This window comes from Petaurus breviceps, unplaced genomic scaffold (genome assembly GCF_028583685.1).
Source record: "Petaurus breviceps papuanus isolate PSGF00001 unplaced genomic scaffold, PetGlider_PUasm1.0 138, whole genome shotgun sequence".
NCBI classification, from domain to species: Eukaryota; Metazoa; Chordata; class Mammalia; order Diprotodontia; family Petauridae; genus Petaurus; species Petaurus breviceps.
In genome coordinates, this window is record NW_027185694.1 from 4,964,530 (window position 1) to 4,981,288 (window position 16,759).

Here is a 16,759-nt window from a genome sequence, read left to right on the forward strand (position 1 = left end):
CTGTCAACATTGTGTGGATTTATGAAAATTGGCCGAGGGAGTAGCTAGTAGGTGCCCAGTGTCCCAGCTGCTGTTGTGATAAATTGTGTAATATGGCTTGGATTAAAAATAATACTCATTTAATTTGTTTAATGATACCAGCATGAAAAAGCCAGCACGCCCGTTCTGAAATCCAGCACACCAACTCCTCGAAGCGATGTGCCAACCCCGGGCACCAGCGCAACTCCAGGACTTCGTCCAGGCCTCGGCAAACCTCCAACAATGGACCCCCTTGTTAACCAAGCTGGTAGAACACATTGCCTCTGGTTTTTTTTTCCTTTTTCTTTTCTGTGCTTGATGAGTCTTCTTTTAATCTTATTGTAATGTCATTTCTCCATGAATATTAAATGTGCTTATTGCCACTCTCCTTCATATCACTGAGAAGCCATGATAAGAAACAGCTGTTCTCTCTTGGTTTTCGGCAGCTGCACCCTTTTCTGCCTCAGACTGTTTACATTCGGCTCTTATTTTATTTCCAAATAATCCAAATGGTAGAAGCTTCAATAAAGTTTCTGATAATTATTCTGAATGTAAGCTCCTTACCAATCTATTATTGTGTGTCTGAGTTAGTTAATATTTGCTGAAGCGGCTTGGCATGTTCAGCCCGAGTGTGCCTGCCTGCCTCTTTTAGTTGGTTAGTTTTCTGGAGGTATGTCCCTCAGGAGATAGTGTTCTCTCCTTCAGAGGAAGTGAGGGATATTTGAACTTCAAAGCTGGCCTATGAATAAACTTATAACTCTCAACTTTATCATCCTCATTGGGAAAAGAAACAGCTTGGGCACAGAAGAAAATAAATACCAGGATAATCACTTCTAAAACCGTTCTTTAGTTTACACAGAACCCTGGTTGACATTTCATTTGTATGGAAAGTTGGAACAGGGGAAAAGGTTAGATTTTACCAAGAAAATATTCCTTGGCAATGAGGTCAAGTAAATACTTTTATTTCTGTAACACAAACTCCCCATCTCCAAAATGGGCTTATAATTAATACTTGATCCTTCTTAGCAATCATTTTGTCTAGACTGAGAGTTCTCAATCTGGGGTCCGTGAGCATTTTGTTTTGTTTTTAATATTTTGATAGCTGTATAGCAATATAATTGGTTTTCTTTGTGATCCTGTGTACTTTATTTTATACATTTAAAAACATTGTAAGAAGACTTCACCAGCCTGCCAAAGAATAGGGAAGTCCATGATGAAGGTTAAGAACCCTTGGTCTAGACAAATGAGAGGTAGGTAGTGTGTTAAAGTGACAGAGGTCTGTCCTTGGAACCGGTAAGAGCTGGGTTCAATTTCTGCCTCTGATAGATACTATGCAGTTATGAGGAAGTTAACCTCTTTGTACCCCAGGCAAATATTTAAGATTATAAATTACAAATTGATGGAGGCAATTTCCCTATTTTTCAATTCTCTCCTGTACCCCACTCCAGTAGAGAGAGAGAATGAAAAATATTTGTGAAAGTGCCTCATATGGTGCCTTTCTTTTTGTGCTACTTACTTTTGAACTCTAAGGAAGAAAGGACTCCACGTACTTTCCAAGATGGCATTCTTTGTCTTCCTTCCCTTATCTGTCATGTATATGGAAAAAGCGATAATGCTATTAGAGGTCACATTCCATTTGGAACATTGAGTTACCACAGTGCTCATTCCTTTCCAGCAGCTGGCTTGAGGACACCTCTGGCAGTACCTGGCCCGTACCCTGCTCCGTTTGGAATGGTCCCTCACGCTGGCATGAATGGCGAGTTGACCAGCCCTGGAGCAGCTTACGCAAGTTTACACAACATGTCTCCCCAGATGAGTGCTGCCGCAGCTGCAGCTGCCGTGGTGGCCTATGGACGCTCCCCAATGGTAGGCCACACACTGCTTCCATCTCAGTGGGCTGGGTTTTGGTTCAGTGAGAAAAGCTGCATGCTTCATTTAGCCCTGTCAAACTCCTGGGCTGTAGGAACACCAAAGGCTCGCTGTTTCCTTGTGTGTCTCACTTTGCTACATGGTCAAGAATAGCAAAACCCCACACCTCAAAAACAAAGAATTGCAGTGTATTTACATGCATTTTCCTTTCTGTCGGCCTTCATCAGTGATACGGTTCATTAATAAATGCCAAACTGTTTTTGTTTAACTTATTTTGTGGATGAAAAAAGGTAGTATTAAGGAAGCTTCAAGGGACTTAACTGGTTGGAGACATCTGGTTTTCCTCCACCACAGTTGTGTGTGTGTGTGTGTGTGTGTATGTGTTTTAAGACTACTTAAGTGAAAGATAAGACATAAGACTTTTAATTCTTTTTTTTTAGTTTTTTTTTAAGTTGGAAAAGAAAATAAAAATAGTTATAATTCTTGATAAACATTCTGGTTATGGAGTCAGAGGACCCTGACTTCAAAGCTTAACTTTGGTACTTGGGAAAGTCATTTATTTCCCTGGGCTTTAGTTCCTTATCTTTAAAAATGAGGGGGTGGGTCAGATGGCCTCTATGTACCTTCTAGTTCTGGCCTGTGCCCATTTTTAAAAATCATCCTTTAAACAGAATTTTGTAGAATGTGTGTGTAAGGTGTCCTGAGACCTCTATGATAAAAACCATTTATTTAAGAGATGAATGCCTGAGAATGCCTTTAGTCTTTCTAGGAGAGGAGGGGAAATCTCCCTATGGTCCTTCATTCCTTGGCTCTCTTCTCTTCTCTTCTCTTCTCTTCTCCTCTCCCCTCTCTTCTCTCTTTTTCAAGTCAGGAAGATTGGTAAGCAGATTTGATCACATTAGTGAAAAGGAATGGAATTTGTATATGTAGTTAGTGCTGACTCTTCTCTATCTGGTCCCCTGCAGAAGAAATACTTGATTGTAATCATTAAAGTAAATTTGCATTATATGGGTACACTCTGGTAATGGCAGAGAATGTTGGCCCAGGGAACATGTTGGGCAGCAGGGGCAAATGGAGCCAGGGATTAAAAATTGATCGTAAATAATGGACAAAGTAGATGATCTATCAGGTGTTAACTGTGCTTGAGTTGGACATTTTGTGGGCCCTGTTGGTAGGGTCTAGGTCCATTTCCTTGTTCATATAATTTGTGGGAGGGGGGTAGATAAATGGAGCATTGTAAAGTCTCAAAGAATGGCATGGGACTTGATTCCCATCTTAAACACAAGGGTGGTTTTTTGCTTTTGTTTTTATTTTTTCTTCAAAACAACTGTGTTGCCTGTGGTGTTTGGAGAATTATATTGCCTCTGTGGGCGGACTTGTAAAAAACAATTAAGAAGTGCCAGTATTCTCTGGCATACTTTCTGAGTGGGTTAGGGAAAAACAAATCTTGGGCAAGTATCATCAGATGTTGCCCTGTTTTGTACTCTGCATGTAGTGGGCTCTGGAATCAGACAGACCTGAGTTCAAATCCGTCCTCAGACACTTACTATATAACCTTGGGCACTTAACACTGCCTGCCTCAGTTTCCTCAACTTTAAGATGGGGATAATAATAACACCTCTCTCCCAGGGTTTTTGTGAGGATCTAGTGAAACAATATTTGCAAGGTGCCTGGCACATAGTGCTTAATAAATGTGTTTCCTTCCTTTTTTCCTATAAAAAACATAAAAGTTGTCAAAATTATTATCTTGTCATCTGCTGTATCCAATTCTTCCTTAAGTTTGAGATGTTCTTTTTTTGTTTTGTTTTGTTTTCCCCTTTGTTCAGGTTGGTTTTGATCCCCCTCCTCACATGAGAGTACCTACAATCCCTCCAAATCTAGCAGGAATCCCAGGGGGCAAACCGTAAGTACCTTTAACTCTTTAGTAGCTTTCTGAACAGGGGAGGAGACTTAGTCGTTGGTGTCAGCAATCAGAAATCCCAAAGGGATTGCTGGCTTGGGTGTTTCCAAGGCGATTTCTTATATCTCTGCTCAGTAACTGCTAGTGTTTTCTATTCATACATAGCTAGTAGGTGTTACATATATATATATATATATATATCATATATTGTTGATAACCTCGTGAAATTAGCTGTTTCTGGAGAGAATCTATTTATAGAGAGGACAGCGTTAATCTGCAGGAGGATATAAAGTACCTAGGTAACCCTTTTCCCAGGAGGATGCTTTGCCATTTATTCAGAGGCAAGAGGTTAGATTTTTCAGTAATAACCTTTCTCATCAGCTCTTAACATTGAAAACAGTTGAGTTTATCTTTCTTATTCATTGCTAATAGTGAAGCCAAACTACCACCTTAGTTTTGTGGAAGCGAAGTTTTGATGGATGGTGGGGCTACCAGTTGCTCAACAGTTAAAATTTAGTCAGTGCTTATGAGTTTTATGTGAATACTTTGGTCCGTTCGAAAGACCAGAGATGGAGTGGTGAAATGGAGTTTTGTGGGGAGAAGGGAAGAAGATAATTATTAAAATATGCATGCACTGTGTTTAAAAAAATTTTTTTTGAAAAAATCCCACTGTAACAAAGCAGTTATTTTATCTTTGTAAAAGAAGAAAACAAATTTTAAAGGAATTCTTAAATGTCAAATTCCTGAATGAAGTAAAAAATTAACTGTTAATGTCTTATTTAAGAACCTTTTCCTTAAATTTATGTGCATGTGCCTTCTGCTGCCTCAAGAGCTAAAATAAAGCTTTGTCTAGATTTTATGAAAACCCTCCCAATACACTTTAGTACTTGAATGTTTAAGTAGTATATAACTTAGAAACAGTATGATAAATATTACTGCTAAATATTTCTGACCCTCCTCCAGCCTCTTCATACGTTTCAATTAATTAGAGTGTTCCTTTTAAAATATACCCATTCACAGTGTGGTTGCAAATGGAACCACGTTTCAAACGGACCACCCAAATGTGTAAGGGGAAAATGGAATCTCTGACCCCTTCACCTGTAGTAGAAATCAAATTCCCTACATGGAAAGACAATATTTGTAACAAATGAGACTTTTCTCAGTATTAGGATAGTTGAAGGGAATATATGTGTGTATACACATAGAGGCCACAGGGTAAGTTGAATATGAAGGGGTGATATCTAAAAAATAAAATTAAGAGGTGAGAGAGAAATGTATTAGGAAGAGAAAGGGAGAGATAAAGTAAGGTAAATTATCTCACATAAAAAAAGAAAGAGAAAGCTATTACAATGGAGGAGAAGAGCAGGGAGGTGAAAGCAGATGAGTCAACCTTACTCCCCTTAGATTTGACTTAAGAAGGGAATAACATACACACTCAATTGGGTACCTTACTCTACAGGAAAGTAGGGGGGAAGGGAATGAGGGGGGATGAAAGAAGGGAGGGCAGATTGGGGAAGGAGGTGGTCAGAAACAAATACTTTTGAAAAGGGACAGGATCAAAGAAGAAACCAATAAATGAGGGGCAGGATAGGATGGAGGGAAATATAGTTAGTCTTTCACAATATGACTACTATGGAAATGTTTTGAATAACTACACAAGCATAGTTTATACTGAATTGCTAGTCTTCCCAGTGGGGGGGGGGTGAGGAGGGAAGGAGGGAAAGAATTTAAAAGCAAATGTTTAAAAATTGTTGTTACATGCAGCCGGGAAATAAGATATACAGGCAATGGGGTATAGAAATCCATCGTAAGAGGGGAGGGATGGTGGGTTATAAGAGAGGGCAGACTGGGGGAAGGGGTAATCTGTATGCTTGCCATTTTGGGGTGGGGGGTAGGGGAGATATGGGGGAAAATTTGGAACTCAAAATCTTGTGGAAATGAACATTGAAAACTTTAAAAAAATTCTGAAAAAATTTTAAAATTAAAAAAAATCAGATTCCCATTATTCTCCTTTTCATGTATATTAATGTCTATTACAGTGAAATTTGATTCTTAGAAATGATGCTATTGTTTACACTAGGTAGAAAGGAGTGTTAAGAATTTGAAGGTGGGAGCTTAGTATAGGGAAGAGAGTTGAGTGAAAAGAACTAAATAAACAATAATGCTAAGATTTTAAATGTATGGAGGCAGTTCCTTTTTGCATGAAAATAAACCAAGGTGGGGATTAACTCTGGAGCCCAGAGCTTGCTCTGGCTTGTTCCATCCCCAGTGTGATTTTAGTACTGGAAAGAACCTTAGGCATCATCTGATTCATCCCTTATGGTTTTGTTTTTTGTTGTCGGTTGTTTGGGGAGGTTTTTTTGGTGTTTGTTTTTTTGAGCCAGGACTGTTATTTCAGCTCTTTTATAGCCAGCTCTTTCTTGCCAGTACAGTTAGTATTTGGGGAGTTGCCTGGAGACCCTGAAAATTTAAGTGACTTGCCCAAAGTCATATAGCCAGTCTGTGTCTGAGGCAGGACTTGTAGCCACACTGCCCCCCTGGTTACACATGAGGCTCAGTGAGGCAAATGAATGGGTCGAGGTGCCTTCAGCATTAAATAATAAAGTCCTCCCTTTGACATTTAAAGCCTTTCATAACCCGGTGCCTTCCTACCTTTCTGATTCTACATGTGTGTGTGTGTACACATACGTGTACTTTTAAAACTCCTTTCCACATACTTTGAGATCCAGTAACATCACGCCACTTGCTGTTGATTCACCATGACTTCCTCTCCTCCCTCACCTGCCTTGAGCATTCTTTACTTCCTTTGAGTCTCAGCCCTAATACTGCCTTTCCTGGTCTCCTGAGGCCTCCCCAGATCATGAAGCGCTGGAAGGGCCCTTAGCAGTTCATTTAGTCATCTTTAAAATGGAGGGCACATAGACACAAAGCCCAACTCACAGCTACTTAGAACTGTTACTCCAGCCCAGGTTTTTGAGCTCAGTCTTTTTACTGTACCATATTACCTCTGAATTTAAATAGCTTTGATATTTGTAAGTTAACATTCAAGGTTGATTCAGCTATAGGGATTAACTTCCCAGAGAGCAAGGCAGCTAGTTTTACTAGAGAAGTCTTCCCCTCAGACGTACTGAAAAAGTCTGTTATCATTGCGGTTTAGACAGTTCGAGTGTGTGTCCTTTGGTTTTTGGATGGGTTAGACTGCTCTCTCTTTCCCTTAGCTCACTTTTTTATTAGAATTACCATAAATTACCATTTATGCCAAATTCATTTAAGGTCCATATGTGTGGAATAAGTATTATAATAACTTTTGCTTTTTTAAAGAAATCGTTTATTCATATCTTTTGGTTTTACGTCACCTACGTTTCCCTTTATTGTCATTCTCCTGTGCCTTCTCAGGGTAGCCATCTCTTATGATATAGAATTTAAAAAGCAAAAGATCAGGAAAACTAAGCAACATACTTCAAAAATGCTGTTTGTGCAGTATTCCATACCTCTGGTCCTCCCTCTCCCCACCCAGAAGCAGGTGGCATTCACTTTCCTTGTCTCTTACTTGGATCCAGATTTGACCATTGTAGTTTTGTGGTACTGTTTAGATTGTTTTGTTGTTCTTTCCTTGTATGTTGTTGTAACAAATGTGTGTACGTTGTTTTCCTGGTCCCACCAGCTTCACTTTAAGTTCATATGAGGCTTTCTTCTCTTTAAATTTGCTTTTCATCTTTTGAAAGTATTGTGTTCATTTCTGAGGGGCACATTTTGAGGAGGTTGACAAATTTAGGGGTACCTAGAGAGGGTAATGAATAGACAGTACACCCCTCAGGAATGGGGAAGGAGTTGTTACTTTTAAGCTTTATATCTCACAGAGATCTGCACATATAGTGTGTTTAATAAGTGTTTGTTGTATTTTATTTTGGCACATTAGTGTTTGGAAGAGCCTAGAAATTAGATCAAATGCATGCATTTATAGCCAGCTGCCTATCTTAATTGATACTGTTCACATCAGTGGTACAAACTGATCATAGCTTGGTTTGAGTCTCCAGCTTACAGCTGCTCTCTTCTCTTAGAATGTTACATGTATAATTTAGGAATCAGCTACCCCACTGTTTGGGGTTTAATTGGCGGGGAGAGGAAGGGTGAGTCCCCGTATTTCACCCAGACTAAAAATTCTGTGGCCACCCCTGCTTCTGATCCCGCTGCCAGCTGAGCTTGGACAGGAGCTTTGACCTGCTTGATCTCCCAACCTCATTCCGTTCGCCCAAGTTTAGACAATCTGGGGGCCCACCATATTGGTGTCAGACTTGGTACAGATATTCGACTGGTTATCTACTGCAGATGCTATTGCAGAACTCCCGAACTCAAGCAATCCACTAGCTTCTGTCTTCCCATTAGTTGGGATTAAGGCACACATCACTGTCCCAGCTGAGTACAACTTGCACATCTTAAAAGCACATTTGGGGGCTTGGAGCTATGGGGGAAAGCGTTTAACTTCATTTGAGATAAGATTGCCTCTTAGCAAAATATGTTTCATAAAATTTAGAAAGAGAATTCAATGCTAGGTTTCTAGCAATAAAGACAGCTCATTGAAGAGGTACTCCTTTGCCACTTGTCTTTTGTTAACTGATTTTGCTGCCTTTTCTTTCACTTGAAATGCTCGACTTCCACCTTCTTCGGTGGATTTGAAAATTAGGGTGTTGCCGTTTTTGCTGACTGTAGCATTGTAGGATTTTTTTTTCCTTGTCCATCATCTTCTGCAAATCTCTGTCTTAGTGGTGAGGAGTTAACAGTGATACTGTATGGGTTTTAATTGAGCTAGTTTTTCTGCCCTCTGGCAAACTGGAAATCTGTAGATAATTTCTTTGGGATGTTGGGTAGGTCCTGGCCTTGCTCCAAGAGCTGATGCATTTGAGCTGTTGGATAATTGTGATTTGCTCTCCCGTTCCCCAACCCGCTCCCACCACTCTTTCCCCTCCCAGTGTGTCTTGGCAAATTTAGAGTCTACAAATGTACCACCGAATAATGAAAGCAGGAAAGGACAGCTCACTCCAGTCTGTACTTGCAATGTCCATGTCACCAATTCCAGAGGGTAAGTACCTGTATAAACATAATGCTTCTGCTTCCACCCCTGGAAATAATTCAGATCACTTACCCCTGTAGCTTCCACCCCTGGAAATAATTCAGATCACTTACCCCTGTAGGCAGTAGAACACTAATAGTCTGACAGTTCAATTCAGTACACGTTCTGCTACTGGTTAGAGTGATGGACCCAAAGTCAAGAAGACCTGAATTCAAATCCAGACTCAGACACTTAGTAGTTGTGTGGCCCTGGACAAGTCACTCAACTTCTGTCTGCCTCTGTTCATAAAATGGGAATAAAAATAGCACCTATCTCGAAGGGTCATTGTGAGGATCAAATGGGTTAATGATTGCAAAAGATTTAACTCAGTACATGGCACATAGTAAGCAATGTATGAATGTCAGTAGTCATTGCTGTTATTGTCATTCTTATTATTAAATGAAGTAATAGGTATAAAGCACTTTGCAAACCTTAAAGTGTGATATAAATGTTATTATTAAGCATCTGTTTGCAAGGGACTGTGCTAATTGCAGGAGACCCAAAGATGAAATTTACTGGTCAGGGGGCTTATTATCAAATAGCGATGATGTGGCATTTAAACAAAAAATGACTGTTCTCAATGGAATGTGATTAGGGCAAAGAAGAGATCACTTTTAACTGGTGGGAATAGAGGAAGTCTTCATGGAGAAGATGATGCCAGGGTGGGCCTGGAAGGAAGAGAAGAAATCCATTAGGTTCTTGCTTTTTATGAAATAATTATAGTCTAGGCATGGGAAGCGTTCTTTGCAGATGAGCAGCTTGTAGGCCAACTTCAGGGAACCTGGTTGGGTTGGTTGAGACAATTTGCCTGGGACATAGCGTGGTCAGAGGGAGCAGAGTGGAAGGAATAGCTAGGTAACCAGGCACCAGAATGACCTACCATGAGGATACTCCTTCCTTCTCTGCCTCCCCAGGCCCCAGAGCACACAGGGCACCCAGTCATGGCTGTTCATATTGTTTGGATGAGTTGGGAGTCACCAACTCTAATCCTTGTGTTGAGGTGCACCCTGACATCCTCTGAGCCTTGCATTCTGCCCTACCTTCAGAACCTGGCTTGCTGATGTGGACTTCTAGGTCTTTCCCTGTAGCTGAACTCCCTTTTATGTATTGTCTCTTCCAGTTGAAGTATGACCTTCTTGAAAGCAGGAGATGTTTCCCTTTTTTCTAAAATTTCAATAAATGCTTTTTCATTATTCATACTATTAGAATTAATAAAATTTGTGAACTGTTTGGATAATGAGGGAGAGTAAAGGACCCAAGAAGAACCTTTCAACCCTGGGGAAATGATTAGGCTCTCAGAAAAAATAGAAAAATTGGTAGGAATTGGAGGGTGATTGGGGTAAGTAGGAGAGATGAGTTTATTTGGGGATATGGTGAAGGTGAGATGCCAGTAAAATGTCTAGGTGGTGACTTCCATCCAGCAAGCAGTTGAAAATGAGAGATCAAGACTAGATGCCTAGACTTGGAAGTCATCTGCATGAGGGTGATGATTGAAGACTTGGGAATAGATGGGATCACCAAGGGAGAATGTGTACTTAGTTCTCAAATATAGGCTTTGGCTGAATGGCTTGAATGACTTATTCATCTTTGAGTCCTGGGAAAAGTTAGACATTTTTACCAGTTAGATGTTTTTCTTATATTAGGATATTTTCCTTATCTGAAGGTTAATTTAGCTGCTTTGTCTGCTTCTGTATTTTTTTCAAAATGACAACAGGATTACTATGTGTGATGAAACTAAGCTAAATATATTCCTTCCATTTAACCTGCCCTCAGATCTTAGACTTGAAAAATATTAAACTTAACAATACAGAAATGTTAGCCAGTGGGAAACCTCCAAATGAGTTTGAAACATTATGATCAGCCTGTTTTTTAAGACTGGGTTGAAGCAGTAAATATGGACACACTTTGGAAAAGTAAAAAGTTTAGTACTAATAGTTTTCTGTAGAAACTGAAGAACATCAAGGCAGGGCCCGTTTACTTGGCTCTGAGAATGATTTTTGCCTTCTGCTGATCAGACATGTTGCAGAACTAAGAATCTGTTTTGTTTTGGTGACAAGTTAAAATAATAACAATAGCTTGATATTTTTTTCTCTCTTCAGTTCTTCAGTTTTATATTAAGCACCCCTTCCATAGCCACTTTTTGAGAAGAAAATTAAATTGGTTGGGCCCTTGTTAGTAGGGGGCTAAATTCTCCCAGCATTTTTCTCAAAATAAACTTCTTCTCACCTTTTCCTGAATAGAAAGTCAGGATAAATGACAACAATAAAAAAAATTCAGGAGCTTATGTTATTTTTGGTGGTTGGTTTGTCAGTGAGGTTTGTGTGTGTGTGTGCGCGTGTGTGTGTGCGCGTGTGCGTGTGCGTGTGTGTGTGTGTGTGTGTGTGTGTGTGTGTGTGTGTGTGTGTTTGGTTCTAAGTTGGTGGAGTATATTGGGTAGAAGTGTGGGTTTAGGTTTTAACTCTGATAGATTCTGGCTGTGTGACCCTGGCTCACAATCTCGAGGGCTCTGGATAGCTCTGGAATACTATTAACTTGGCTAATTTATATTAGTGTCAGGAATTTACTAAAGAATTTCCTATACCAATAAAATCCCAGGTCCAGACCCTATCTCTGTGCCTTTTGGGGGGAGGGGAGGAGTAAGGGAATGTTCAGAACCCATGATTTCATTGATTTGGGAAGATATCATTAAGAGAACTTATGCCAATGGAAATCATCAACTGTTTTGCAACTGGCAATGTCAGCATTGCCTGGGGGCAATCTCTAATAAACTGCCACATAAAGGACAGGTAAATGAGTGTCCCTGAAACAGTGAGGCATTCCTGGAGGAGGCAGCAAGTCAGACCATCACGACAACATCCACATTGGCTCCCATCTTCCCTCACACTCCAACCGAGCCAGTCCAGGACCCTGAACCCAAGAGCACTGGGAATTGTGATGCTTCCAGGCCAGTACCCTCAGGCGCAACCTGGGAAACAGTCCTTATGGAGAGCAGCCTGGCAACTACTTCTGAGATGCTGTAACCATCATCTGTTGAAGACCCCAGAAAAGTTCTTATCAGAGTCCCTGGCACTGTCAAATGGTTCAACGTCAGAAACTGATATGTTTTTATAAGTAGACATGACATTAAATAAGATTCATTAGCATCTGCTTTGCTGCTATACCGTAAGGACTTTTCCATTTGACTTGGAGCTAAAACCTTCAATGTGTGCTGTCACCCCCATTCGAAGGTGAGCTCTTTGAGGGCAGGAACAGTCTAGAAAAGACTAGAAATAGAGAGAGAAAATTGATTTCCTTTATATTCCCTTATAAAGCACTTAGCATAGTGCTTTACACATAGAGCTTAATTGATGCTTCATTCATTCAGTAAGAGGTTATGTGATTTGCCCAGAGTCCCTTGGCCAGAGTGGGTCAGAGGTAGGATTTGAACCTAGAACCATGATCATGTTGACTCCAAGACCAGCTCAATCTGTTGAACCATATTGCCTCTCATTATTTGTTGTATGCCAGGGGAAATGCCTCATTCCTTGTTATTGTGTCAAACTCTAGAAGGTAAGGGCCCTTGTTTGGCATGGAATGGGAATCATGTAAAATTCTAAGAGTCTATTTTAAAACGTAGTTGTTAATCCTTTAACGGACTGAAAACATGAGTATTTTTACGGGGAGACTTTGTCTGGCTGTGAAGGATTCTGTAGGGAGTCACTAATTTTTTTTTCCCCTTGGCCTATGAATTTAATGCTTATGACTGAAATTAGGTCAGTCGCTAACCTTTGCATTTCTCTCTAGTTTATTTGCTGTAGCCCTTTTCTGACACAGTGACTGGGCCTGGCATGACCCTAATCTCTCAGTGTTAGAAACAACCTTAATTCCTCATTCCATACAAGAAGCAAAAAGGGCCATTTTTAAATTCTGGAAGCCAAAATACTAGAACCAGAAAATTAAGATCTGTGAAGTCACCACATTTTCCAGATGAAGAAACTGATCCTTGTATAAATTAAGTAAGAATAGCTAAACTAGAAATAAGGAAACCTGGGTCCTTTGTCTTTGCTTTCTCTCTCTGTGATTTTGACCATGTCACTGCATGTATCTGGGTTCTATTTTCATCACTGGCAAAAGGAGAGAGTTGAATTAGGTGTTACCTAAGGTCCCTTCTAACTCAAAGATGCTATCATTTTATCCTAAAAACAGTCCTGGGAGGTAGGTGCTATTAATATCCTGTTATTATTCCATGCCTAACAGCCAACCATATAATGCCACTAGAACAATGTTGATATTAAAAAGATTTTCTCTTTATTTCATGGAAAAGTTTAGGTCATTTAAAGAACTTGGCTGTTTCCCAAAGATAGTCTAGCCCACTCTTTCCACCCTGTTCAGTTTTAGACTCATCTCATGGTCCATTTTCAGTGTCTGTCATTATGAACATGGACAAGTTCTCTAGGTTGTCTACCCACGCAAGTGCCATACATAGTTGGGATAATAGGTATCTTTATCCACTTGGTTTTGTTTGTTTTTATAGGTAGGCTGAACTTTGAGTGATTATGAATATCTTTTAGTATCTTTTTTTAAAATGTTTTACAGTAGAGCTTCTTAATTTCCTGAGGTCCAAGGACTCTAGACAGATTTTAGGGGTTCTGTAAAACTGGGTGAGAAAAAAATTACATCTTTATTTTCACTAAATAAAATTTAGTTATTAACTTTAGTTATGATTTATATATATGTACTATCTATCTATCTATACGTGTATATATGTATATATATATTCTGAGAAATTAGTGTTACCTTCAGTTATGAGTTTTAAAAAATACTCTGAGAAAGAGTCCATAACTGTCACCAGGCTGTCAAAGGAATCCTTAACACACAAAAATATTAAGGACTTTTATATAGTGGTTCTGAATGCACATCATCTAGAGGACCCCACTATAAATAATCCATCTTCAGCTTGGACTTTGCACCAGATCCCATCCATGACGATAGCAAATACTCTGGGTGATCTTATGTCTCCCTGTTTGGTGACTTCCTTGGTAACAACAAAGAGCTGTTGAATCTTAAAGTATTTCTGCCATAAGCATGGGAGCCATGTTGTTTAATGAGTCCCTTTAAGGTGATTTTTTAAATTGCATTCTTTTATTTTTTTCCATTGCCAGACATTAAGCGCAGTGTGATCTTGTTTACCATCTTTATGCCAGTTGTATGATGGTAAAAATGTGGTCTGCTCTGAAATATCATTTGCAAAAACTCAGTTGTTCCCTTCTAATGCCCTTAATGTGTATGTAGCTTACTCTGAGTAAAAACGTGGATGAAAGTGGGCATTTGAATTAGTAATGAATTATTAGAGGTTTTTCACTTTTCTTTTTTCTTTTCCCCCCCACTCCCTTTCTACCTTCCTTCAGATACCTCAGTGTCCTCTAAATTGTGTCATTTCCTGCACAGACCTTCCACATTCTTGGTCTAGTATGCTTGCTTTTTTCCATTTCTTTTTCTGGTACCATTTACATTTTCTCTATGGAGAGAATGGAACACATCTGGAACTATGATATTAGCATCCAAATGTGGTGGCTAGTAAATTAGCCATTACAGATTGAACAGGCAACTTCATTAACACTCCTGAACCTCCCTTACTGCTTTAGTGAGTCCTGTAATTCATTACTTTCAATTAGTATCCATCACTAGCTCTTGGTGTAGAACAATATTTAGTCTCAGTTAATAGCAGGTAGTTAGAAGTAATGCTGTTTGTTTTGATCTTGACCAGCTTCAGCTTCTGGAATCTTTTCTCACTCTCAGATAACTTAACATAATATCTTCTAATTCCATTCAAGATAACTGCTTGAAATTTTTGTTAAAGCAGAAATACTGTTTATAGGAGCCATATAACTAATTTGTGTTTTCCAGGAGCCATATTGGGTAGAAGTTGCAAAGAAGCAAGTTTAGGTTTGATATTGGGAAGAACTTTCTAGCAATTATATATAAGTATCTAGCAGTAGAATGGGATGTCTTGAGAGGTGATGGGTTCCTCCTTCTTAGAGGCCTTCAGATAGAGGGTGGAGATAATCATTTGTTGGGTATGTTATGGTGAGGATTCATCCAGGGCATGGATATGACTTAGATAGCTGATTTAAGTTCCTTCTGGCTTGCAAATTGTGTGATTCTCTGTCCTTTCCTGGTTTAGAGGCACATGATTAGTGCTTTTTTTAATCTAAATTCTTTTATAAATCCTTGTTCTGTCTTTTGATGGAGAAGAAAAGAAGTCTGATTTATAGGCAGATGAGATAGTAGTCAATGATTTGCATCATCTGTCTTCACACAGAAAGAAATTTAAGGTAGAAAAAATACTCAAGCCCATTGCCTGTCTCTTTGCTGTTGGTTATGACTGTGACCTCCACCATATATAATTAATTTTCTATCACTGGTAGGTCTTTCTATGACTGAAGTTCATGTGTTTCAAGTAGACCTACGACTTAGTAATAAACACCTGTTTTTTCTTTGTACACAGAGCACAGTTCACTTTTATTAATAGGAGCTGTTTCTGCTGGGGGATAGAAGTAAACTGCTTCTTAGGAACGCATTCTTGTTTTCTAGTCCACTGCTGTTGCCAGAATTCCCATTGGGGGAAGATCTGCTCTCTGTTACTTCACCTTCTGCTGTGTAGCTAATAAATGAAAGGTCCCTTGCTTCTAACCAGTTTTATTCCATTTCTGTTTTTAAATCTAAGAAGCCTGGTAGAGTTCACTCTTTTCAGAATCTAATCCAGTTTCCAGCAATACAAGTGACCCTGGCCCACTGCCACTTGACCCTGAAAGCTACAGGGAGTGTCATTTCTCTGAGGCTGCATTGTCACCAATTAGTTGGTCTTGGCACTATCCACATTCTAGGAGCAGTGCAGTAAATTATTCTATCTCTTGGTCGTTTGCCACATCCTTGTCCAAATGTCTCTCAATAACCCCCTTCTTCTGATTTTCTTTTTTGGCTTTCTGTGTCCCCAAGTGCCTCCCTTCTCCCATCTGGCTGCCATTTTGAAAATTTCTCTGTTCCTATCCACTTGGCCTTTCAGACTATGTTGTGTTTCACAGCCTGGTCTTTCCTTTACCCCTCTTATTTCCTTTACCTGTGTCCATTATCTGCATATGTACACACATATATGTGTAGATACACTTAACTGGTTGAAGGTCTGCTAAGCACCTTAACTTTCCAACTTTGAGTGAAGCATTAACACTTTTTCTTTGAGCTGTTATTCCTATCTAATGCTCAAACCTACAAAGTGCTTTATCTTTGGGTTTTCTTAATTTCTTTTAGATGAATGGGGAAGTGCATTTTATCTTATATACAGCCCTCTCGTTTTTCCTCTGGTGTTCTTCCTGTTAGATCTAATTAATTAAACAAGTAAGCACTTACGATCTGCATCAAATCAGCAATGCCTTTTCTGAGTGCTGCCAGTATGACTTCCAGTGCTAAGTAAGTAGTGTCAGGTTTTTCTGGCTGTCCCTGTTTCCTTTTTTCCTTCTTCTGTCCTCCTCCTGCCCCCAGATTGACCCTCCAGTTCCTTTCCCATCATTTAGACAACACCAATCAGTTACATTGTTCTGGCTTAGTGCTCATTTGATTAGGCCTTCCAGCACAGCAGGCAGTTTTCAAGCTTCCTTTGAGGCCCCCTGTGACTAATGTATTAACATTCATGTGGGTTTCCCTTGGGACAGAGGAGTGCTTGCTTCTCCTGGCAGTCACTCATTGCACTGTGAATCCATTTTAAATAGTTGCAGTATCATGATCATAGACCTCCTATACAGTTTAAAGCATGAGACACCAGGTAGAGTTATCCAGAGATGTGCATAAAAAACCTTTCTCCCATTTGTGCCTCACAGGCCTCTTTT

The 16,759-nt window shown here is 39.6% G+C and overlaps 1 protein-coding gene across 10 annotated transcripts in view; it reads left to right on the forward strand.

Moving 5' to 3' along the window:
• Positions 1 to 16,759, forward strand: part of TLE1 (TLE family member 1, transcriptional corepressor) — a 115,485-nt gene that overhangs the window by 76,911 nt on the left and 21,815 nt on the right. For 6 of the 10 annotated variants that reach the window (XM_069105403.1, XM_069105418.1, XM_069105429.1 and 3 more), the window contains 3 exons: positions 142 to 286; positions 1,694 to 1,884; positions 3,714 to 3,790. In XM_069105403.1, coding sequence (XP_068961504.1) covers positions 142 to 286; positions 1,694 to 1,884; positions 3,714 to 3,790 — 413 coding nt within the window. The remainder of the gene's footprint in view (positions 1 to 141; positions 287 to 1,693; positions 1,885 to 3,713; positions 3,791 to 16,759) is intronic. The other 4 variants (XM_069105423.1, XM_069105456.1, XM_069105465.1 and 1 more) reach the window with 1 other exon arrangement.